The 26,083-nt window shown below is 40.8% G+C and overlaps 1 protein-coding gene across 1 annotated transcript in view; it reads right to left on the bottom strand.

Annotated features, from left to right (window-relative positions):
- Positions 1-5,026: 5,026 nt before the first annotated feature.
- The window catches only part of si:ch211-26b3.4 (connector enhancer of kinase suppressor of ras 2), a 438,839-nt gene continuing 417,782 nt past the window's right edge, over positions 5,027-26,083 (bottom strand). The window contains exons 20-24 of the mRNA XM_034181376.1: positions 18,962-19,032; positions 18,780-18,880; positions 17,436-18,033; positions 13,137-13,399; positions 5,027-6,643 (exon numbers count right to left, since the gene is read on the bottom strand). Of these exons, the coding sequence (XP_034037267.1) occupies positions 6,434-6,643; positions 13,137-13,399; positions 17,436-18,033; positions 18,780-18,880; positions 18,962-19,032 (1,243 nt within the window). The 3' untranslated portion in view covers positions 5,027-6,433. The remainder of the gene's footprint in view (positions 6,644-13,136; positions 13,400-17,435; positions 18,034-18,779; positions 18,881-18,961; positions 19,033-26,083) is intronic.

Genomic DNA, 26,083 nt, shown 5'->3' with positions numbered 1-26,083 from the left:
ATGCTATGCCACCATCATCAGTGCTTATGCCCTACACTTGATGCTGATGATAAGAAAAGGAAACCTTCAATGCCAAGATGGACAGTTTTATATTGACAATCCCAGCATCTGACAAAATTATTCTCCTTGATGGCTTCAACACCAGTGTCAGAAAGGATCACCAGCTCTAGAAGAGAACCAATGGAAGAAACGGAGTGGGCAACTGCAATGTCAAGACTCCCTTTTTTTCTGAAGAACTGTGCCAAATACAATTTTGTCATCACCAACACCATCTCCAGGAAAAGCAGAAGTTCAGAGTCTCCTGGCAACACCCTTGCTCAAAGCATTGGTACCTGCTTGACTACATCCATTGTCTGATGTAGACAGCTGAGGAGCAAAGATCCACACAGGATTGGAAGTCTTGGAAAAAATGCAGATGAGCAACACTGAGGACAAGAGGAAAAAGAGGAAGGAGAGAGTGCAAGCTTCTGACCAGCAGTAGCTTCCTGAAGCAACCTCGCGCAATGTTTGTCAGAGACAGTCTGCATCAATGTGGGGGCTGTTCAATCATCTCCAGGTCCACCATCATATCCGGGAATCAACTATGAGATGTTCAACCTCAACACTGAGGGAATGCCATGATGACAGTATATCCATTTGGGGTCAGAGGTTTCCATACACTTATCATGGGCGTGAATGTCATGGTAATTTTGGGCATTTAATGATGTCCTTAAACTGTTTGTTTGCCAGGGTGGAATGACTGTGCAGCATACTTCATTAATGACTCTAAAAAAAACAAGAAATGGGTGCACAAGTTTGAATGTATTTTGGATCTTCTCTAATCCACACAGGGTCAAAATTATACATGCAGGCTAACATTTGGTTAAATGTCCCTTAAGCTGCACCTCGACCAGATACTTTTGGTAGCATCAACAAGCTTTTGGCATAGTTCTGGCTGGATATTTGACCATTCAGCTTGACCGAATTGGTGGACTCCATTTAAGTTGGTTGGTTTCCTGGCACAGACCCGGCTTTTAAGCATAGGCCACAAATTTTCAATAGGCTTGAGGTAGGGGCTTTGGGAAGGTCATTCCAGAAGCTTAATGTTAGCTTGCTTTATCAACCCACTGTTAGTTTTTATGTGTGTTGGGATCAATGTCCTCTTGAAACACCCAATTGTGGCTAAATTTTAACCATTTTGCTGTTGATTTGAGGTGACATTGAAGAATGTGATGGTAGTCCTCCTTCTTCATCATTCTGTCCGATGTACCAACTGCCAAGCATGCTGGTCCTACCACCAACATGCTTGCCAGTTGGTACAGTGTTCTTAGGTTTGAAAAAAACACCTGTACTTCTTCAAAAATAACTCAGTGTGGTGATGTTTAACTCTGTGGACAGTGACCAGTTTCCAGTTCATGGCAGGCCTGAACCTTGGTTGTTCCTAGGTTGTTTCTGAATATCCTAACAAATTTGTTCTCATCTGAGGGTGACAGTTTGGGTCTTCCAGTCTTTGGCAAAGTGGTGACATCTGAATAACTTGCACACAGTAAATTTTGTAAAGTAAAATATACTCTGTCAGGATAACATTTGGTCCCAGTCCAAATAGAATTAAATATACTCTATCACAGTGCTAAATCAATTCTATCACAGGGTACAATCAACTCTATCATGCTGTGAATGGCTCTTATTGGAGCTGAAACATGTGATTTGACAAGACAGTAGAGCTGATTTCACTCTATAATAGGGTATATTTAACTCTATTTGGACTGGGACCAAATGTTATCCTGGCAGAGTATATTTTACTCTGGAAAATTTACTGTGTACTTATGTACAATTGTTGAACTGATGATTTTGGAATCTGCAGTTGTTTAGAAATGGCTCCAAGACACCTTCCCAATTTGTGCAAATCTACAGTTCTCTTTCTTAGATCTTCACTGAGTTCCTTGGACTTTCCAATTGTTCTGTGTATTGTTCACTCCAATGACTGCTATCAACACATTATCTTTATGCTGACAAAGAGAAACTACCAGCTGTAGGCAATCATGAGCACTAATGAGGAGTTAATAGACATTGGCCTTGTCACATTAAAAGGCAATATCAAACCTTTAGCACCACTTATTACTTGGACTTTGATACGCCTTGTATTTGTATTTGGCACAGATGTCCTTGTAAACTATTCCAGCTTCTTGGTTGTGCCTCTTTGTGTATGCTGTCCCGGTGTGAGGAGCTCAGCACTACCCCATCTGAGCACTACCTGCGCATGCATCATTTTGGACCGTCAGCAGCGATTCACCGATTATCACCTCATTTCAGCTAAAAACCGCACTCCAGACATCATCTGTCTCAGTGACCGATATCTGAAGCTTTTGTACAACAATCGTTTCCACATAAATTTAGTATTATTTCATAATAAAAGACAGGAGAGTGATCAGAACGCGACAGCAGCACATCTGAGTCTGACGCTGCATCTGACACTCTACACCCAAGCGATCAAAGGGTATAATGTGACTATTAACCATCAGATGACAAAGTAAAACCTCTTAAATCATTCTAAAGTTAGTTTTAAGCAGAAACAAGGCAATATCTGTTCATTGCTGCTAACGCTCCAACATGATGCATGCGCAGTGAAGGCAGGGGAGTGCTCTCTAGGAGACTGCTGAGTCCTTAACACCGGATTGCATTTTGCACAATGCAACTAAGTCACCAAGCCACCCAGACAACCCTGCAGGAGGACAGGCTGCTGTGGCTGTAACTGGAGAAACTGCACATAGTGCAACATCTGTCTGTCACAGTAAATACAACAGCTTCATGTTGAAGGGAAGCAGAGAAGTATTTTTAATCAAAGAAAACAAATCAAACCCAGGCTTGCCTATCCCGCATGTCTTCTCGCTAACTGTAGCTGAAATTTCCCATCGTTGTTTTAAAGAAAATCCTTCTCTGTGCAGCTTTACTATTAAGCTGTATGATGTGAAAGTACCAACCGATAGCAGCTGTTTTGATCTTCTGGTCTTGTTTCTAATGACTTTTTGTCATCATTACTAGAACTAAATTGTCCAGTAGAGGAAAAATTGATATTTGCCTCATATTGTCAGGGCAGAAAGTACTGAAAGTCCAACTTACGACTAACCATGTAATCATGGACCTGATGGGCTAAAGACTACGTTTGTATATTATGAGTTTGTTTTGATTATGGCATACGTCCTTAACCCAGGGCTCTGTGAATGGAAGCCTGAAGGCTCTGCACGCAGTGCCTTTGGAGACTTTCCAGGTGCACATGTTTCTACTTCAACCAAAAGTAAATCTCTCTCTGCATCATATGTCTGAATCCTGAGTGCTTCTTGTGTCGCCTGTCTCATTTTATGCTGACATCATCACAGAAATTCCACACGTCCCAACTACTTTTGGAATGTGTTGCAGGTCTTAAAGGCAGGGATGGATGTGTATTAACAAATAAAATTAAGCTGACCACAGAAAAAAATTAAATATCCTGTCTGCAATGACATAGAAGTCAATGTAAATCTAAAAATTACTGCATGTGGGTTTTTTCCATATCATCCCAGCCTTTTCTAATTTGGGGTTGTAGTGTCACGTTTTGTTTGCCAACTCAAGAAAAGCTACACATAAACCAACATAACTCATAGTGCAGAGAATTCTGTTTATTGAAGTCAAAGTTCAACAACTTAAGTTTACAATCTGTAATTTTTTTCTGTAATATATATTCATATATATGAAACCAAAAAAGGCTACTTTAGGAAGAATAAATGTAATTTTCTTTCTTTTTTAAGATCATTTTTTGTCAGTTTTAATGTACAGAATAACCGTAAGCTAATATTATTCTTGAAAAAGAGCAATATGTTCCTTTTTTTTTAATGTCGCAGTGCAACTTACATCTTACACACCTGTGCAATGTACCATGAGGTGTACACCCCTGAAAGAACACACAGTGGAATCTCCCTTTCCGGACTGTTTCTGCAGGTCTGCACGCACAGAGGTGTGGGAGGATTAACACAGTGTGGGCCAACGAGTCATAACGTGCACTCTTTAATCTACAGTTAGTGGAGCAGCAGTTGTAAGAAGAATACAGATAAAGACAGGAAGAAGAGATAAAGGTCTGCAGACTAAACCTGCATTGTGACTCCTCCACAGCTTTGTGCATGCAGACATGCCATTATAGTCGGTCCGTCGTTGCCAAAGAAAGGTTGGGAGGCACGGGGAAAGTGCTTGCATCGTTTAGTTTCTTTGTGGTACTCTCAAATTAACCATTCAAAAACATCAACTATATCTCTGGGGTGTTTTTGAGTTCACAACATTGTGACATGATGAAAATTCGGGGCCTACACTCAAAGAACTACAGTAAAATATAGAAAATACAGAATAATATAGTGCTAGATGCAGCAGTTGCTACTCATATCTGTCAGGGTCTTCGGCATGGGGGGGGGGCACCGTTTAGTCCTTGGCCTGATCATATGGATGACATGATGCATCCACAGACAGTCTGGATCAGAGGTCTATTTGGAGGGAATGTCAGAATAGAAAGCTGTACATCTGCACTCAGATGAGGATTCTAGGTAGACAAACCCAAACCTGAAACCTTTGGGTGTGTGTGTCCATGTCTCTCAGTGTAAACCGAAGGATCAGATTGAAACCTCCCGGTCAAGTGATAAAGCAGGATCTGCATCAGATCAGCCACTGAGCGACAAAAATGCCTGCCTCAGTTATTGTACAGTGAGTGTCTTCAAACACTAATCATAAACACGAATAAACAAAATGAATAAAAGCTATGAGCACACAACTAAAAAAGTCCATCTTCAGCAGTACCTTTGCATGGATCACGCGGCACAGGTCAAATTAGCTTGCAAATGTTACAGGATGAGAAAACAGAAAGTGAAGAAAGTAGCACAAGTGATCCACTATTTCACCCTGTCCAGTCAAATCAGCCGTGGGCAATTTCTCGTGCGTCACCAGGAAAGCAGCCGGTAAGGCTTACTGTTTACCTCCTGGTTTTTTCAACTGGTTACACCCTGCGTCAGCAGAGTGATGACGGCGAGGGGAGTGGACACTGCAAAAACCTTGGCATAGAATACATCAAACTTTACATTATATCTATGACACAAAACGTAAATAGATTTATATAGTCTTCTATGTTTAAATATAATTGTAAGCTGTACACAAATCTTTAGAAAATGAGACGGCAAATGCTTTTACCTGATATTTTGAACAGCAGTGTGAGAGGCCGATGAGACGTAGGACCCTGTGATGCAGCCAATGACATAGATATGACAAAGTGCATTCTTTATAATGAGTGACTCCTTTCGAAACGAACGCTCTTGCATTTGCATTTGCTGTTAATGAAAAGGGGGGAAAAACTGTTTTGCACCTGCGCAAATACATATTCTCGGTCTTCCCCTCCGCTACCTCTAGGAACATATCACAGTGGTAGTGGAACGCAAACATTTACATCAGTATACACAGCAGTATACACATATACACTAGTCTTTGAAGATTAGAGGGGGAAAAATTCAGAGCTGAAAAGAAAATGAAGCGAAGGAGAGGACGAATTGGAGAAAACAATGGAAAGAAAGAGAAGATGCAAGAAGAATTGTAGCACCTCTGTAAATCAGAGGCTGTGGTTTCTAAACAGTTCACAGTTTGGTATTTGACTCATGTCATGGTTTCACAATGCATGTCATGTTGATTTTTTTGTTTGTTTGTTTTTTTGCTTTGTTTTAATTTTTTGTTGTTGTTGTTCCGATGAAAATAGCTAAAACAGATAGCCCGGCTCGGATTGATACCTTTCACAGTCTAACAGGATTCACTTTCACCCACTACACTGTCCCAGCTGATCAGCCCAGAGTAACAGTGAGGTTGCTGGAAATCAACAAGATATGCAGTGAGAGAGAGAGAGAGAGAGAGAGAGAGAGAGAGAGAGAGAGAGAGGAAAAAAAAAAAACAGAAAAAGGGGGGAGAACCGGTGGCTCTGGGTGCAAAGTTCATCAGTACAAAAGTACAGTGCTGTGGTGAAAAGGATTCTTCTCTGTATTGCTGCTACATAGCTCCCCCTGCCCCTGAAAGCAACCAGAAATAGCAAAACCAAGAGAATACAAAGGAGCAAACATGTTAAAAAGTCTCCTCTTTCTAATGTTACTTGACAAGTGTGTGGAGTTTATACTGAGCTCCACAGACAAAGGAAGATTAATGCTTTCTGTTCAGGCATGCAATAGGCACCCTGCGGGGTCCTCAGGATTATCAAAAGTTCATACACGCAGGTCTCCGACTGTTCCCTCTTTGATATTTACACATCTTACACTGTGTGCCTTTGTATGTGTGTTGGTGTGAGTCTGAATGCGTGCCGGAGAGAGATGTGATGAGGAGAAAAGGTTTAGCTAAGTGGCGCTCTGTGCGTGCAAATGTGGGTGGCTGTGTTTATTTCAGGCCTTTGATTGGTTTCTCGAGCTCACACGTGCGTCTCAATGAAAGAGTGCGTGTGGGTCATGAGAGGTGCAGCCAGCGGGGAAAGGTCGTCCTGGCCGTTGGCGCCAGGGCTGAGCTGGCAGATGTCTGAGTAGAGCTCGCTGTGCCACTGTTTCCATTCTCTGAAGGTCTGGGAGCACAAGCCAGGGTCCTCCAGCAGGGCACAGATTACTGCCAGCTCCGACTCTTTGGCCTGGAAATCAAAGAGACACAATGGATTATGAGTCTAAATCACACAGTTTGTTCTTTAAATCAGACTGTATCTATGTGTCAGTTAAATATCTTCAAAGACCTCCAATTTTGTAATTATGCATGTAGAAACACCCCTTCCATCAATAAAACCAAGGCTTGAAGCGACAATTTTTTTGTTCCGATATAAGACCCTACGTTAATAGCTGGTGCAAAGCATGCATTGCGCAAAGCATGCATTGCCCAAAGCAGCGCAAGTGTAATTGCTGACATCCATCCAACACTGTTTTTGTTCTCATGCTCAATGGACATGTTGTGTAAGGAGCATGTGTATTTCCATTAATCTGTGCATCCATGAGTGTGCTGGTCTTGAAATGTAGTGTGGCCAGTCACAGTACTGCTCCCTTTGTATTGTGGAGCAGAAGAAAAAGATTATGCTCCAGACCGGTGGTTCCCAACGCTGGTCCTCAGGGTTCCCTTAACCTGTACTATTTTCCAGCTTTCCCTGCTCTGCTAAAACAACAACTGATTAGCTAATTCAGATGTCTGACAGCTCTTGGATGGCAGAGCATAACTGAACAAGCTAATCAGCTTTTGGCAGAACAGGGAGACATGGAAAATATGCAGGTTTGGGCCCCCCAAGGATCAACATTGGGAACCACTGCTGTAGACCATCAAAAAACCTGGTCTATAGTCAAGCACAGATTTTCTGATGTTTATACTGTGTTCAGGATGGATGAGTTAGGTCAACAGGACTTTTGTAGTTCCTTTGAAGATGTTTTGTCCTTCATCCAGAAAAGCTTCATCATTTCTTAGTTGCAGTAGTGAGACGCTCTGTTCGGTCACTGATGTCACAGTGGTTCAAAGTCCGGCTAAACGCCACTTGTGTTCAGGTGTGAGTTGCCATTGTTCTTAGACCCCCCCTTAGACTGGGGATGGTAATTCATCTTGAGCCGGATTCAATCCAGAATCAGTGTGGTTCAGACCTGTTTTTAAAATTCTGCTCATCCTACACATGCGTCCCAACTCAATCCAAATCAAGCCAAATTCAAGCCGTGTGTGGGTGCGGCTCTTAGTTACAATGGAGGGGGGGTGACAATGGTATTTGAGCCTCTGTGGTATAGATGAAACCCTATGTCACACCATGACTAATCAAGGAAACATATGAGGCACATATACAAATTCTGGATAATTGTTTGTGTTTGTTTTTGTCCAACAAAAGTCCTTTTCCCACCTGCAAAATGAGTTCCTTGTCAGCTGATGTATAAGCCGAGTCTGTAAAAAAGTTTTGTGCATGCTTAAAACTTTGAGCAAACATCTGACAGAGAGCTTTCCCACCGCCTACATGTTTGTTTATCATTTTGTTATCTACTTGTTATTTACTTTTACAATACTCAACAGTTTATATCTGACAGCTATCTGTCCTCAATGGTGCAGCCACACTGAACACTGGCACAGTTATCGGCACATGAACATAGTGTAGAAGTATAATGTCATCAGCTCCTAGCAAGTTGGATTCTATCAACATTTGTGATCAGACCTTGGTGAATCCCGCTCGAAACCAACCCCCCCACCCCCAGCGCACATTTATGTCTTGAAACCAGGAAAATCATTCGGCTGAATGCAGCTCTCTGTGTTGTCGGTGGAAATGTGATGCCATGTGTCCATCAGAGCCCCAAATCCACAGGAGACCAAGGCATTAAGTGATATTGGCAATGGACAAAAAATTTAAATACATAACTAATACATTTAGTTTCTCCTCAGCCTGAACAGATAAAATTATAGGTGGGAAAGAGGTGATGTTTCAACCCCCCACCCCGTACAGTGAAGGTTTCATCACTTTAAAAGTTAAAGTTAAACAACCATCTTCCCTGTCTAAAATATGAATGTTATCTTCAAAGATCTGCCCTTTTTCCTTCAGATGCAGGTAGATGAGTCTTGCCCAGAAGAATTGGTCAACCAGTGTAGAGCCATTTATTTGTTGAATGGTTGCTTGGTTTCTCCAATGTAGAGCTCACTGCACTGAACCAGATTTTATTTGTGGGTGTGTGGTGTGCTGTTGTTGGGGGTGAATCAGTTTCTGTCTCATGGTGTTTCTGGGTTTGAAAAACACTGTAATGTTTTGACATATGTGTGTAATGCACTAGAAAGCTAGAAACACCATGAGACTGGTTCACCCCAAAGACCACACACCCACAAATGAAATTTGTTGTTCAAGGAACAAGTCCAGTTGACCTGACTTAACCTACCTGAACACCATGACTTGAATGAGTGAGACTCCAACTATTTGATACCCCTTAAATAGTTGGATTCAACATGTGTGTACACTCTGCTTTCACACAGAGTGATGCACATACAGCAAAACTGAACTGCAAAGAAAACTAAAAACTGAAATAAAACTAAACGTGATTTGAAAATGGAAACATTTTATTATCTGTGGTTTGTGTCATATCTTTATCCACCAAGGACGTAATAAAATCATTGCCATTTATTTATTTGTCTGTCTGTTAGTAGGATTATGTCAAAACTACTGCACAGTTTTGACAAAAGTTTCACCATAGATGGATATTACAGCATGGAAGATCTGGATTCGGACTGGCAGACGTCAGAAATATCCAAACGCTCTTGCTATTATTATTTTACATTCATTCTTTTTCTATACCCGGTTATTCCAGTCAAGGATCATGGTGGGGCTGGAGTCTATCGCAGCAATCATAGGATGTGAGGCAGGGTACACTCTGGACAGGACGCTAGTCTGTTGCAGGGCCACATATAGACAGACAAACACATTCACATCTGCATGCACACCTACGATTAATTTAAAGTTTCCAATTCATCAAACCTACATGTCTTTGGAAGTGGGAGAAAGCTGGAACACCTGTAGGGAACCCATGTGGAGAAAACATGCAAACTCCACTGTCAGGAATTTTCAATATATTATCAATTATTAATGTCTTTACTTTGAATTGCTGTCTTTGATTTTGTCTTTGATCTCATTCTCCATATACACATTTATATACGTGTTTCAATTCAATATCAATGTGTTTCATTTTTTTAATATTACTCTTTGTTAATCACTGAATTGCTAAAGTAGTTATAGTCACTACATTGATTGATTGATACATATCTATTCACTATATTCACTGAACTGTTTAAGTAATCGTTAAACTGCTCACAAGGGAAGCTCGACCTTTGGCTCAGTGAGAGGGCAGACTCTTTTGTTGAGATCATGTTTTTGCTGAGCACAGATGTACATTCTAATTAACAGTCCAGCCTTGAGCAGGGTGCGGTGTGACCTGCGTATAAGTTCAGGGTTACGCTGTTTACTTCGTGAGACTGGAGGCTTAAAGCCATAACAATTTCATATTGATGTGAGACCAGACTTTGTGTCGCTAACGTGTTTTGGTATTTTGTCATTCCTATATGCTTGTATGTAACTTTATTCTAATAAATATGGGAGGCAGATGGGCGGGGAGCTGACGGGACGGTTGGTGATGAGGGTTAAGCTCGATCTGCTCTCTCCTGATCAGGAAAAGAAATTCAGTGTCTCCTGTGTGATTATTTTCTGTGTTATTTGAGTTGTTCTTTTCAGGTCCAACTCTGAACATCTCTGACATCCACACAGAAAGGACAAGGCAGGAAGCGATCCCAGGACCTTTTTGTTGTGAGGCAACAGTGCTAATCACAAAACCACCATTATTATTATTATTATTATTATTATTATTATTATTATTATTATTATTATTATTATTATCAACAACAACATTGACACTGACAAGAATGCCATTTTATCCAAGTCTTACTACAATTCTGCACTAAATTGAATTGATGAGCCAAATAAAAATATGTTTACTTAATTAACTTTTCTGCATAAAGTGGGATGTGAAGCAATATCTTTTTTTTTCTTTTTTCTTTTTTCAATGTCTAAACTACAGCATAACTGCATCTGTTTGGGGTTCTACCTTTAAAATCAGGTCAGTTAGGGTTAGGGAAACAATAAATATGAAAATGATTTGTCTTGGTGTTAGTATTCTTGTCAAATAAACATGTAGGTTATGGTGTCAATTTGGGATAGGGTAAAAACAAATTAAAGGTGAAAATGTGCAAAAAAGTATTAATAGTAAAACAACGCACATTAAGCAGAATAACTAAAGTAGCAAAAAGAAGGGCTACACTAACACCACACACTACAATTTATGCATACATCTAATTTAAATTAATATAAGCAGTATTAAGCACATAAATGTATCAATACTGTGATACAGTAGTGTTCAGAATAATAGTAGTGCTATGTGACTAAAAAGATTAATCCAGGTTTTGAGTATATTTCTTCTTGTTACATGGGAAACAAAGTACCAGTAGATTTAGTAGATTCTCACAAATCCAACAAGACCAAGCGTTCATGATATGCACACTCTTAAGGCTATAAAATTGGGCTATTAGTAAAAAAAAAAAAGTAGAAAAGGGAGTGTTCACAATAATAGTAGTGTGGCATTCAGTCAGTGAGTTCATCAATTTTGTGGAACAAACAGGTGTGAATCAGGTGTCCCCTATGTAAGGATGAAGCCAGCACCTGTTGAACATCCTTTTGTCTTTGAAAGCCTGAGGAAAATGGGACGTTCAAATCAATCAATTGATTGATTGATTTGATTAAAAAGTTGATTGGAGGGGGGAAAACTTATATGCAGGTGCAAAAAATTATAGGCTGTTCATCTACAATGATCTCCAATGCTTTAAATTGGACAAAAAAAACCAGAGACGCGTGGAAGAAAATGGAAAACAACCATCAAAATGGATAGAAGAATAACCAGAATGGCAAAGGCTCACCCATTGATCAGCTCCAGGATGATCAAAAACAGTCTGGAGTTACCTGTAAGTGCTGTGACAGTTAGAAGACGCCTGTGTGAAGCTAATTTATTTGCAAGAATCCCCCACAAAGTCCCTCTGTTAAATAAAAGATGTGCAGAAGAGGTTACAATTAGCCAAAGAACACATCAACTGGCCTAAAGAGAAATGGAGGAATATTTTGTGGACTGATGAGAGTAAAATTGTTCTTTTTGGGTCCAAGGGCCGCAGACAGTTTGTAAGACGACCCCCAAACTCTGAATTCAAGCCACAGTTCACAGTGAAGACAGTGAAGCACGGTGGTGCAAGCATCATGATATGGGCATGTTTCTCCTACTATGGTGTTTGGCCTATATATTGCATACCAGGTATCATGGATCAGAGGTCATGTTGCCTTATGCTGAAGAGGACATGCCCTTGAAATGGGTGTTTCAACAAGACAATGACCCCAAGCACACTAGTAAACCAGCAAAATCTTGCTTCCAAACCAACAAAATGAATGCCTCGCAGATGTGGAGGTAAAAAAGCAGTTTGAACATAATAGTTTGGACTTTGTAGCGTCAACAGCAGATGCTACTATTATTGTGAACACCCCTTTTTCTACTTTTTTTTACTAATAGCCCAATTTCATAGCCTTAAGAGTGTGCATATCATGAATGCTTGGTCTTGTTGGATTTGTGAGAATCTACTGAATCTACTGGTACCTTGTTTCCAATGTAACAATAAGAAATATACTCAAAACCTGGATTAATCTTTTTAGTCACATAGCACTACTATTATTCTGAACACTACTGTACATATTGAGTATTGAATGTCCAATGATATGTATCATATCAAATTTTGAGAAACAATATCAAGCCATTGTGTCAAGTGGACTGTGGTACAGTTTATTTATGGTAAGAACACAAACCAAACCGATGGGCCAAACATCTGACCCAATTTTGTTTTCCCATGAAAACTCTATAAAGTGGAGTCCAGACAGATCAGTGAAACTGGTTCAGATAAACTCTAAAATGTTCAGCATCTACTTACACACAAGTGATTTGTCAAGTCTGTAAACCAATGTAATTTCAAAACAACAAAAAGATCTAATCCAGTTAAGGTGAGCAATAGTTCTGATATTACTGCCTCAGTTTAACAGGCATCCCACGTTGATGCTATGACATAAACCCCAAACCATAATGACAGCACTTGTGACTAATAGGGAGGTTTTTGCTTGGGTGGCTTTTATTTACACAATTTGGTCTAATTAGAAATACTGCTGTGTGAAAGTAAATTGAGCTGATGTGAAAATGCAATACTGCAATATTTTGGTTCCTGCCCAAAGACAGAGCAGGTAGCTCAATGAATACGTCTGCCAGTTTGTAGACCTGGGTTCATATTATTAGTCACACACTAGCCTAAAGTGACTAAATAACTTTAATGTTGCATTTCTTTCCACTGTACTTTCAGTAACCATGATTTTTACCAACGTTACACCCCTATTTTTTGACATACAAGTCACTTCGACATGTAAGTTGCAGGATCTCCCAAATGAGTAGGAAAAAAATTAAATATGGTGCATCAGCTTGCTGAAAATATGTATAATCCAAGCACTTTAAAGCCCCAGAACATTGTTGTTGAAAGAATATCAATCCTTTCTTGTGCACTACCTTTAAGGTGCTACGGAGGGCTCTGACCCGGTGCAGTCTGTCATTGAGGAGGGGGTCCCGAACTCTCTGAGTGAAAAAACGTCGCAGTTCTTGTCGGTTTGCAGGCCGGGGGTCTCCTAGGGCTGTCACATTGGCTTGTTCCAAGGCTCGGTAAAGCTGCTCTAACCCATCCAGCGGCTCTGGTTCGCGACCTTCTGACACTCGCCTTTCCCGTCCTTCTGATACCCTCCTCTCTCTGCTCTCAAGTCTCAATTCCCGCAAGTCTGAAACAGCCAACAGAAGAAATAGTAAGAATCAGCTTCACTACTACAGTGACAAAACAACATGGATTTGATGATACAGTGTTTATGACTGAATGAACAAAAATAGAACTTCTTTTTGCATCAATACACATTTCAGCCAAAATACCTTCAAGGCAGATTTACTAGTTAGATCCATCTGGCAATGTCAAGGCTTCTCTTTTGAGGACATGGAAGTAACTGCACAGTGCTCATCAAAAAGATACCACAAAACGCACCATGGGGCGAGATCAGTTATTATGCACGTTGTTTAAAAATTGAAGTCATATTGAAATAATTATTTTCTGACTATAACAAGAATAAACAAATTGGCTACAGTTGGCCAACAATCCTAAGATTTATCAGAGGTTTTACTACAACATAACCCATTGACTAGTGTTAAATACTGGAAGCAAACATTCACATGATGTTGTTGTAAAAACACTCAAGTTAAAGTGCACAGTCGATACTCTGAAAGCATATTTGTTATGCATATTGTAAATGTTATATAATCTCCTGTAAACTACAGCAATTTCTTTTTAAGCAAATGTGTCAAAGGTTAATATACAATACATAGAGCATGTTCTACGGAACCCATCAGACATGATATTTTTGACTGTTTCATTTCACCAACTTCACTGACTTTGTACATTTTGTACCAGCTCAGTGTAAGTGATGCAACAGTTTCCAAAAAAAAAGTGACAAGATCATGTTCTGATTATACAATGCATGTTCTAATAAAATGTATTTAGTTTGGAGGAGTTGATAGGATTAGAGTGCAGGGTGAAGTGTGTGTTGGTGAGTAAACTTACTTATTTCCTCCACCTAGGCAGGAACAGTTAACATTCGGAGAGACAAATACTCACGCTTGCACATACATGTATGCAGCACACAGGGATAGATTTGAAGTTACGAGCACTTAGCAAGAAGAAAATATAGTAACTTTGGAAAGTACTTAATATTTGGCCTGATACACCAGAAAGATTAAAAAATGTTTTGTGATCTGACAAGTGAACTTCTCAATTTGATTATCGAAACAACAGGCATTGTTTTTTAAAGTGCAGGTGACACCAAAAAATATGCACAAATAATCACGAAAAATGATGAAATGTTGATATTTTTAAAAATCCTGAACAATAAAAGTCAATAACAGCTGTCAGATGCCATCGCTTTATTTCAGCCCTCAGTCGCGGCCATATTGTTGCTACATCATCACCAGAACAGCACCTGTTGATTCAAGCCCCAAATCAAGGTAAACACAGCGAAGGTCAAGCTGTTTTTTGACAATTTTTTTCTAATGTGGAGCTTTTTTTTTAAATCCAGTCTGAAGGTGTTTCTGAAGCAGCTGTGGAGGACACAGGCTTATGGTTTTGAGCCTTATTTAGACCACAACGAGGGAGAAGAAACTTTGGAGGAAAACCTTCAGTCTGACAACAGTGACGATATTGGCAGAGTTCAGAACACAGAATGGTGATTATAAAATAAATAAATAAATAATGCAGGTGATTTTGGCATGCATAACACGTTATTATTAAAGATTAAAACCATTCACACAAGGAGTAAATAATATAGTCTTACCTGTCCGTTTCTGTGAGATCATCTTAAGTCTGATGAAAACTTATCCACTTTTACAAAACGTCTGAAAATAATTTAATTCCTTATGTCCTAGCTGAAGAAAAGTTGATTTGTCACGTCTGGTGCCAGGTTACAGCTCCGGCTGTAATCCCTTGATGGATCGAGCCTCTGCTGTCGATGAATCCTCCTCTTCTTCCACCATAGGCTGCTTTGCGTCACAAGTTGAAAGACTCACAGTCCCTCATCCGCTCATAACGTCTCAGTCTGAACATGACAAAATTATCCTATGATCCACAAAACAATAAAATAAAATAAAATAATGTGAAAATACTCAGTTTTACCTCCCTATCGAGTGGAGAAGCCACAGACACTGTGTGTAAGCGCTTCCACCTGCCAATCAAAAGGATTCTGCCGGCAAGAATTAGCCGTTCTGACACCGAAAACACGGTGCAGCTCTGACCCGAACAACTCAGTGGAAACAGGGCTGTCAGTAGCCTGTAAAAATCCATAAATTAATGGCACTGTTAAGATAATGGATCTGGCACTGATGCACACTTCCTCCTTCTTCAATGTCAGGACTCGTCCGGAAGTTCCTGGGTTTTAGTGGCGTGCAGTTCAAAATCCGAATATTTATCTCTGCAGTAACTGCGCACCAGGAAAAGATAAATTTCTAACTGTTGTTTAATTTTAGTCTTAAATACTCAAAAAACATTACATATAGTGTCACCTACACCAAAAAGAAAGTCATGCAAATCATTAACAGAGCACGGGTCAGTCGTAGTTTGGGGGTGTGTTCGTTGTAACGTTATGCTTGAGCACATTTTGGAGCAACATGCTGCCTTAACAACAGTGTCTTTTTTTTTTTAGGGAGGCTCATGGTTGCTTCAATGTGATACCAAGCTACATTACAACAGCATGGCTGTTTAATTACTGAACTGCCTGTATGCACTCAAGACCTGTCTCCTTCGAAAATAAGTCCTGAAACCATGAAGTGAAAAAATACAACACATCTTACAGTGAGCATGGGGAGGTAATTGTGGAGCAATCAGATGAGTAAACCACTAGGGTCCCTTGGGCAAAGTCCTTTATCCCTGACTTGCTCCCGGTGTGCGCCTTGCATGGCACCATGTTAACAATGGCGTGTGAATGTGTGTGAAAGGGTGAATGTAGGGCACAATTATAAAGTGGTTTAAGCATCTGCATCAGATGGGAAAGTGTTATAGAAATGCAGTTTATTTAAATTAATGTAGTTAAAGGACACTGGACAGACAATAGAATTTTGATAAGAAGCAGAATGTTTGAACACATTTTGGCCTCCCTTCATTGACTTCCTGTCTCTGAGAGGTCTGATTTTAAGTTTCTGTTACTAACTTATAAAATTATTCATGGACTAGCATCTTCCTACTTAGCCGACCTAATCACACCCTATGTACCAGCCCGTGTTCTGCATTCTCAGGATGCAAGACTACTTTGTGTCCCTAAGGTTAAAAATAAAGTCAGCAGGCCACAGAGCCTTCTCTTATCATACGTCTGTCTTGTGGAATGACCTCCCTGCAGCAATAAAACAGACATTCAAGTCCCAACTAAAGACACATCTATTCTCCCTCTCATATGACTAGCATACCAGTGTAATATGGAACTATGCTTCCTCTCCTTTTAATTCATATTATTCGTAACAGAACAGTTCTCTGCCTCACTCTGGGCCTGTTAGTGAAGCACGGGGCTAGCTGCTGGCAACCATGTTAATAATGTCTTTGCTAATGGATGCTGGCCCTGCAACCTGGGATGCCAGACTGACCTCAGGACACCCTACCTATTTAAGATCTTTGAACAGAGATTAAGCACCAAGATGGACTGTTCCCCATACCCCCCCTCCCCCCCCAAATAACGGACTCTGTTTTTTCTGTTTTGCCTTGCTTCTGTTTTTTCTTCATCTTTTGTAAAATACCCTGTCCCTGTTAGAATGACCTAAGCCACAGTCACCAAACTGATTCAAGAAAGGGCCGAGAAGGTGCAGATTTTCTTAGTGACCACCAACTCCACCAGCTGATTTCATTGATGAACTCATCCCATCTGCTCAAAGTAATGTTAATCAGTGAAATCACCTGGTGGAGTTGGTGGTAACAAAGAAAACCTGCACCCTGTTGGCCCTTTCTGGAATCAGTTTAACACCTATGGCCTAAGCAGTGGGTCACCCCTCTGAGCCTGGTCTGCTTGAGGTTTTTTCCTCAACATCATCAGAGGGAGTTTTTCCTTACCACTGTCACCTGTGTGTTTGCTCAGGGGGTTTATTTACCTTTCACATGCTGATCCACCTGTTATGGAACTGAGGATTGTAATCGTTACTGCCTTCAAAAATTAGAATAATTGCTTTATTTGATTTTATTCATGTATCCCTGTGCATGGAAGTCCTCACCTTAACTCACACCCTTTGTGACATCCTTACCTTCCTCGCCCTCCATCAGATCTGCAGCCTGGCCCTCCACCTCCTCGTCCTCGCTCCTCTCTTCCATATGAGCTGAGGTCAGTAACAGCTTTCCTGGCAGTGGATCCCTGTTCCTCGGCAGACTCTGGCTGCGCTGCTTGTGGGAGCGTCGGTGGGTGTGGCTATGTGTGTATGGACCCCGTTCCAGAGGGAAGGGCCCATCCCGATCTCTGTCCCTCTCTGCAGCGTGGTGTCTCCGCACAGGCAGTGTGGCCTGCCTGCGTCTCTCTGGGGACATGCCCTGTCTGCCCAGGCCTGCGTAAAAACCCATTTCTCCAGCCATGCTTCCCATAAGGCCTCCATATTCACTTTCTCCTGGTGCTGTCTGAAGGAAGTGCAGCCCCGCGCTGGTCAGAGGGGTCTCAATGAGGTCCTGCCAGGAGCGGCGTTCACGATGGGAAGAGCGACAACCGGAGGAATGGGTGCTGGTGCTGCCTGTGCCTGTGCCCATGCCCATGCCATCTCCACGCTGGTCTTCAGCTGAGGAGTGGGAGTGTGTAGACTCGCTAGAGAAATGTCGGCCGTGCTTGGGCTCTGGGTAGGGGCTTGAAGAATTAACCTGGGGAGGGAGAGGGGAGGTGGAAGAGACCATCTGTGGAGGGATCGGGGAGGTGGAAGCACTCATTGATATAGGAAGTGGGGATGGCGTGGAACACATGAGGCTCACTGAGCTAACTGAGCGGGGCAGCTGGTCGTAACTGTGAAGGAAGTTGGTCTGAAGTGTCCAAGATATGTGGAGTTGGTGGTAGTGGTGAAAAGGGGGGGGGGGCAGTTGGGTGGAGAAGGAGGGAACAACGGATCAACAAGGAAAGGCGACATGCAACAGGATGAGGATATAAAGTGAAGGAGGTGGTGTGCAAGGAAGAAGAGAAGAAAAATGTAAGGCTGAAGATGAAATCAAAAGCAAAGAGAATGAAAAATGAGTAGCGCTGACACACCCATACCTGGGACAAATGAGTATTACAAGTATTTTATGGGTGCGATCGTGCCAGTTGCAGGGTTCATTTGGAAAAAGTAGCAATGCTGCTGCATTTTACATACTTGAGCATTTGAGGCTAAGTTCTGACATGCATTAGTTTTCAGAGCTGTCACATTCACTTGTGTTTGCTTCCCCCTAGAGGTCAGGAGTAAGAGTGACAGCCTTGCTTGCTTTCCAAAGCAGCTCATCCCAACACTCTTGATGTTTTATTAATCCTGAAAGCTTTGGTCTGTGAAGCCCTGAAAACTGTGAGGCTTTTAGGGATAAAATATTCTATCAGACTGGAACTCTGCAGAGGAGGCGCGGAGCGTGTTGTCTGTACTCACGGATGGTGTGCGGTGGTAGGTATCACAGAGGGATGAGGGCCCTTCCTGTTTGAGCGTCATGGAGCCATCAACCTCGTCTTGATCGCTTTCACTCCAATAATCTGAGGTAAACCCAAACACACGAGTGCTTGTTATCTCGGAGTTAAAGTTAAACGTTTTAGGCAGCAATACTATGATCTCACCTTCATCAGGGCGTGGCACCTTGTCATCTGGTGTGTAGCCAATAGCAGCTAAACCCAGCCGGTTCATCCACCTACAAAGCAAAGAATACAGACCCAACAAATTGGAGGTGACGGTATGAGCGGTGAGAAGGAGAGAAAATGGTTTAGATTATGTAAACTGTGTTTGATGAATAAAAAACTCTCATGCTAAATAATTTAAGTGTTCTCTTCTCATTTGATAGCTGTCTAACTGACTCAACTCCCCAGAAAAGGAGGGGAAACATAGATAATAGATGCAGAAAGAGAACAAGAGCTGACAATCTTCTCTGAAGAGTAAACCTCAGACATTCGTTCTCTCCACCTGGGTTTCCTGTCCTCTTTCCATCCCTCTCTCTGGCCTCTACTGGAGATTCTGGATTGTCCTGCATCTCCTTGAAGACACCTGATAATGAGGTCACAACTAAAAATAGAAGCCCAGTTTGTACCTGATGACAGGGAAACTCTTTATATTCAGTTGTGTGTCTCACAGGAAGCAATAACCTAATTAAGATTAGGAATAGCAGCAATTAAGTCATTTTTAAAAAGGCCTCTGGCAACAGAACAAAGCTTTATGTGACTTTTGTCCGGTGATCCTGAAAGCAAGACAGAGTGCAAAGGGTGAATTCTGAAGCTCTTATTCCGTCAATACTTGGTCTTTGGGACACCCATAAATCAATCAGTTGCCCCACCGTCAAAGATCGACGATGGACTGCTCAGGGAAACATAAGCAAGGACACATGGATGACACACCTGATGGCACCAGGAGGTTGGACACAAATGTGAGACTCAGGATTCAGCAGTGGTGGGCACAGCTAACCAAAAAGTTAGCTTCGATAACAGTTAATCTGCGAACTGAAAAGTTGTCTTTTATAAAGCTAAACCGATAAACCTCTAAAAAAATTAACGTAAGTTACAGATAAAAGCTAAACCGATAACTTTCAGTATTGACTTCAGTAGACTGGCAGGCAGCTGCTGACACAACAACGAGTCAGCATTTCTGTCTCAGATCCTTCTCTCAGCAAAAGACATCTGGCGACCAGAGAGAAAGGAAAGGAAAGGAAAGGAAAGGAAAGGAAAGGAAAGGAAAGGAAAGGAAAGGAAAGGAAAGGAAAGGAAAGGAAAGGAAAGGAAGAGGAAGACCATAAGTCAAAACTGTATGCCTGTGCATGACTCCAGTAATATGATGGCAGGTCTGTATAGTGTTAAAAATAAATAATCCCCCCCTCCTTTCTCTCTGGTAGTCTGTTCTTCTCTGCCTGCAGAGGATTGAGCTCTGCCATTCATGGCTGTCCGTTTGCTACAAAACATGTAACAGGTAGGCACTAAAATCTAAATGTTACTAAAACCTTACTAAAACTAAAACCTACTAAAACCTTAATGTTTTCAACTGTTAAGCTTTAATCACTATGTCTGCAAAAATATGTTAGTGGTCTAAAAGTTATTGGAACTAAATTTATCGGACGCTAATCGGTCTGATGATGGTTTTCAAGGTTATCTGAAAAGCTAATCCGCTAACAAAAATGTTAGCTTCGATAATTAGCAGTTAGCAAAACTAGCAGAGTTTAATGTCAGTACAAGCGAGGTTCGGTACACAAAAAGGCAGTCCAAAAATAGCAACAGTAGCCGATCTAAAAACAGGCAGACAGGTTGGTACACAGCAAAGTACACAGGACTAGGAAGTGCTGAGGACAAACGCTTGAAAGTGGCACAAGGCACAACAAAGGAGTGACTAATATAGGGGAAGTGATCAAGAGAAAATGCACACAGGTGTGTGAGGAAAGTTCCAGAGGAGGGCGTGGCAAGCAGGACGGGGGGACAGGAGGGACCCGCCCAACACCAAGCACTCAACACAAGACAACATAGATCCCTCCACAAAACCCAAGTGCAAAAACGAACAGCAGACACACAAAAAAGGAAGGATAAACAACATACAATAAACCCACACAGACCCAATCATGACAATGGAAGTTGTAACAGACTGACACATCCTTATATTAAAAAATCTGTCCACCATACTTTTCCATTAGAGAATAAAGTAAGGTGTAATATTAACTATGCCGATTTATGGATTCACTTCCTGTGTGGAATTCATTTGTTATCCTCATGGATGCATTTTTTTTCAGGATCATCTGGTTCCCTTGCAGAGTGGGTAGCTCAGTCGATAATGAGCTGTTTTGTCAAAATGTGTGGATTTGAATCCCGCTCATGCTACCTGTCTGTGTCCATGGATAAGACACTTAATCTCCATTGTCCCAGTGGTGAAATGACTTGCTTTGGAATAGAGAGAGTTGTTGACTCTTATCTGCTTCATGTTACAGAATCCCGGGATAAGCAAAGGCACCAATTCCCTGAGTTGGTTTAGATCTCTTTGGACCAGGCAGTTGTCCAGATCCTGACATGCCAGAACATTCTCACATACTATGAGCCTAAATACAACCTAGAGAAGTGAATATTTGCTTGTGGTGCACAATTAGCTGACACTCTTCCACAGCTCCACATCGTCTGCCATGTCTCATCATTGGGACAACACCACATCCAGATGTCTTTCAAATGCTAGTTTTGTGTTACCTTGAGGCTCCCCCCCCCCTTGGACTAAATTCCTGGTTTAATCATTTCGCTATTAGAACAGTTTTTTCTTCTCTGTCAATATGCGCAGTACCACACGGTGGTGCCCAGGAAGACTGGGAGGTTTTAATAGTATTGTGCTTTCAGTCTTATGTTTTGCTTGTTTTACTATATGTGATATGTTAATTATTGTGGGACAAAAGGCAAATGTCCAGCATGGGTGGACAACAAAGTATTTTTATTTTTAACTGCATTGTTCACAAGATATGAAGGCATCAACTGAAGTTGCAGTATTAGCATTTTCAGAAGTAGAAATATTTACTGACTGTCAAAAATGTCATTTGTAGCATAGTGTGATCCCAATGGAAAGACTCTTCTATCTTCTGCTGTGGAGTGCTACATAAACTATTTTGTTTGTTTGGAGTTTTATGTCATGCAATTCACAGAACATGACAAAGACACAGGACAAAGGCTTGCTTTCGGGCTTGTGTGTTGTGTTTGTGTTGTCTGTTGTGTAAATTTGAGTTGATTGACTAATTTTGCATTTTTTTTTTTTTTTTGACTTTGTCATCATGGGCATGTGTATGTGAGTATATGTAAGTATAAGTAAGTATATATATATATATATATATATATATATATATATACACAGTGAGGAAAATAAGTATTTGAACACCCTGCGATTTTGCAAGTTCTCCCACTTGGAAATCATGGAGGGGTCTGAAATTTTCATTTTAGGTGCATGTCCACTGTGAGAGACATAATCTAAAAAAAAAAAAAAATCCCAAAATCACAATGTATGATTTTTTTAAATAATTTATTTGTATGTTACTGCTGCAAATAAGTATTTGAACACCTGTGAAAATCAATGTTAATATTTGGTCCAGTAGCCTTTGTTTGCAATTACAGAGGTCAAACGTTTCCTGTAGTTTTTCACCAGGTTTTCACACACTGCAGCAGGGATTTTGGTCCACTCCTCCACACAGATCTTCTCTAGATCTTTCAGGTTTGGAGTTTCAGCTCCCTCCAAAGATTTTCTATTGAGTTCAGGTCTGGAGACTGGCCAGGTCACTCCAGGACCTTGAAATGCTTTTTACGGAGCCCCTCCTTAGTTGCTTTGGCTGTGTGTTTGGGGTCATTGTCATGCTGGAAGACCCAGCCACGACCCATCTTCAATGCTCTTACTGAGGGAAGGAGGTTGTTTGCCAAAATCTCGCAATACATGACCCCGTCCATCCTCCCTTCAGTACAGTGCAGTCGTCCTGTCCCCTTTGCAGAAGAGCACTCCCAGAGTATGTTTCCACCGTCATGCTTCTCGGTTGGGATGGTTTTCTTGGGGTTGTTCTCATCCTCTAAACATGGTAAGTGGAGTTGATTCCAAAAAGCTCTATTCTGGTCTCATCTGACCACATGACCTTCTCCCATGCCTCCTCTGGATCATCCAGATGGTCAGTGGTGAACTTCAAAGGGGCCTGGACATGTGCTGGCTTGAGCAGGGGGACCTTGCTGCCCTGCAGGATTTTAAACCATGACAGCATCATGTGTTACTAATGTAATCTTTGTGACTGTGGTCCCAGCTCTCTTCAGGTCATTGACCAGGTCCTCCTGTGTAGTTCTGAGCTTTCTCAGAATCATCCTTACCACACAAAGTGAGATCTTGCATGGAATCCCAGACCGAGGGAGATTGACAGTCATCTTGTGTTTCTTCCACTTTCTAATAAATAATCAGAACAGTTGTTGTCTTCTACCAAGCTGCTTGCCTGTTGTCCTGTAGTCCATCCCAGCCTTGTGCAGCTCTATAGTTTTGTCCCTGGTGTCCTTAGACAGCTCTTTGGTCTTGGCTATGGTGGACAGGTTGCAGTGTGATTGACGGAGTGTGTGAACAGGTGTCTTTTATACAGGTAACAAGTTCAAACAGGTGCAAATAATACAGGTAAAGAGTGCAGAATAAGAGGGCTTCTTAAAGAAAAATTAACAGGTCTGTGTGAGCCAGAATTAATGCTGGTTGGTAGGTGTTCAAATACTTACTTGCAGCAGTAACATACAAATAAATTATTAAAAAAAATCATACATTGTGATTTCTGGTTTTTTTTTTTCGTTTTGTTTCAAAATGAGCAAATATTTGTACAAAAACAATAAAGTTTATCAGTTTGAACATTAAATATCTTGTCTTTGTGGTGTATTCAATTGAATATAGGTTGATGAGGATTTGCAAATCGTATTCTGTTTTTATTTATATTTTACACAACGTCCCAACTTCACTGGAGTTGGGGTTGTATATATCAACCCAGTCTCACAGCAAGTCGTGATCCAGCAGCACAAAATATACATTAATCTATTGGTTCGTGTTACTGTTACGAAAAGCACATCATTTTCTTCACGGCAGCATGACTTCATTGTAATTCATTCCGTGATGGCTGCACAAAATTAAAAGTGAAGCGGGGGATTGAGGGTGGTTATGGTTGGGGGGAGGAGTAGGATTAGGTTATAGATAAGGTTAGGGTTGGGGGTAGGAGTAGGGTTAGTAATAGTGAGTTAAAAAAATTGACTCATTTTGTCATGGGAGCACGAAAAAAAACGTGAGACTGGGCTGTATGTATGTGTATATATATATATATATATATATATATATATAGATATATAGATATATACATATATATATGTGTGTGTGTGTGTGTGTGTGTGTGTACATGTGCATTTCTTATTTTTATGGTATAAAGGGTGGGTATTTATAAGCTTTGCTTCTGCCCTCACCCTTTCGGTCACACAGGTTTGTTACTGAGATGTTTTGTTGTGAGTTTTATTATTGTTTTGTGTGCTGAATAAATTCATTCATTCATTCATTCATTCATTCATAATGGAGTCTGTAAGCGGGTCCGCAAAATGTCCTTCAGTAATGCCATCAAAACTACTGCATATTCAGCTTTGACAGTTTTGGTTTTGAACAATTTATGTTGGGACTCGTGAGCCTCCGATTATTGGGCCATGTTGGTGTTTTTTATCATCCACAATGACCATAATCTAAAGACAGACAGGCTGATCAGGTTGCTTTTGATGCTTTGCGGCTAATCACGGGTCCTGTTGACCACTAAGATCACTGATGTTTCTTTTCATTTAGGAACAAAAAGCTATTATAGTAATCACTGAAATAAGATGAGGTAGATAGTGAAATTTGATAAGCAAATACAGCTGTCATTATCACAAAATGAGATACACCAAAACACTGACTTAAAATACCCAGTGATTACACTGTTGGAAAATAAACCTGGGTGCATAATAGATCTTTGAAGAACTCTGTTATAAAAGACCTGGAGCATAATAGTGCCTGTTTTGTATGACCCTTAAATTTCACATGTGTACCTGGAGAAGCCATTCTCTACTCTTATACAGTAGTGTTCAGAATAATAGTAGTGCTATGTGACTAAAAAGATTAATCCAGGTTTTGAGTATATTTCTTATTGTTACATGGGAAACAAGGTACCAGTAGATTCAGTAGATTCTCACAAATCCAACAAGACCAAGCATTCATGATATGCACACTCTTAAGGCTATGAAATTGGGCTATTAGTAAAAAAAAGTAGAAAAGGGGGTGTTCACAATAATAGTAGTGTGGCATTCAGTCAGTGAGTTCGTCAAATTCACAATAATAGCAGCATCTGCTGTTGACACTACAAACTCAAAACTATTATGTTCAAACTGCTTTTTTAGCAATCCTGTGAATCACCAAACTAGTATTTAGTTGTATAACCACAGTTTTTCATGATTTCTTCACATCTGCGAGGCATTAATTTTGTTGGTTTGGAACCAAGATTTTGCTTGTTTACTAGTGTGTTTGGGGTCATTGTCTTGTTGAAACACCCATTTCAAGGGCATGTCCTCTTCAGCATAAGGCAACATGACCTCTTCAAGTATTTTGACATATCCAAACTGATCCATGATACCTGGTATGCGATATATAGGCCCAACACATAATAGTAGGAGAAACATGCCCATATCATGATGCTTGCACCACCATGCTTCACTGTCTTCACTGTGAACTCTGGCTTGAATTCAGAGTTTGGGGGTCGTCTCACAAACTGTCTGTGGCCCTTGGACCCAAAAAGAACAATTTTACTCTCATCAGTCCACAAAATATTCCTCCATTTCTCTTTAGGCCAGTTGATGTGTTCTTTGGCAAATTGTAACCTCTTCTGCACATGTCTTTTATATAACAAAGGGACTTTGTGGGGGATTCTTGCAATTAAATTAGCTTAACACAGGCATCTTCTAACTGTCACAGCATTTACAGGTAACTCCAGACTGTCTTTGATCATCCTGGAGCTGATCAATGGGTGAGCCTTTGCCATTCTGGTTATTCTTCTATCCATTTTGATGGTTGTTTTCCATTTTCTTCCACGCGTCTCTGGTTTTTTTGTCCATTTTAAAGCATTGGAGATCATTGTAGATGAACAGCCTATAATTTTTTGCACCTGCGTATAAGTTTTCCCCTCTCCAATCAAGTTTTTAATCAAACTACGCTGTTCTTCTGAACAATGTCTT

The sequence above is a fragment of the Thalassophryne amazonica genome, chromosome 11, assembly GCF_902500255.1.
Source record: "Thalassophryne amazonica chromosome 11, fThaAma1.1, whole genome shotgun sequence".
Classification (NCBI taxonomy): Eukaryota; Metazoa; Chordata; class Actinopteri; order Batrachoidiformes; family Batrachoididae; genus Thalassophryne; species Thalassophryne amazonica.
The sequence above is the reverse complement of the archived record's forward strand: the minus strand, read 5'-3'. Positions and strand labels throughout refer to the sequence as shown.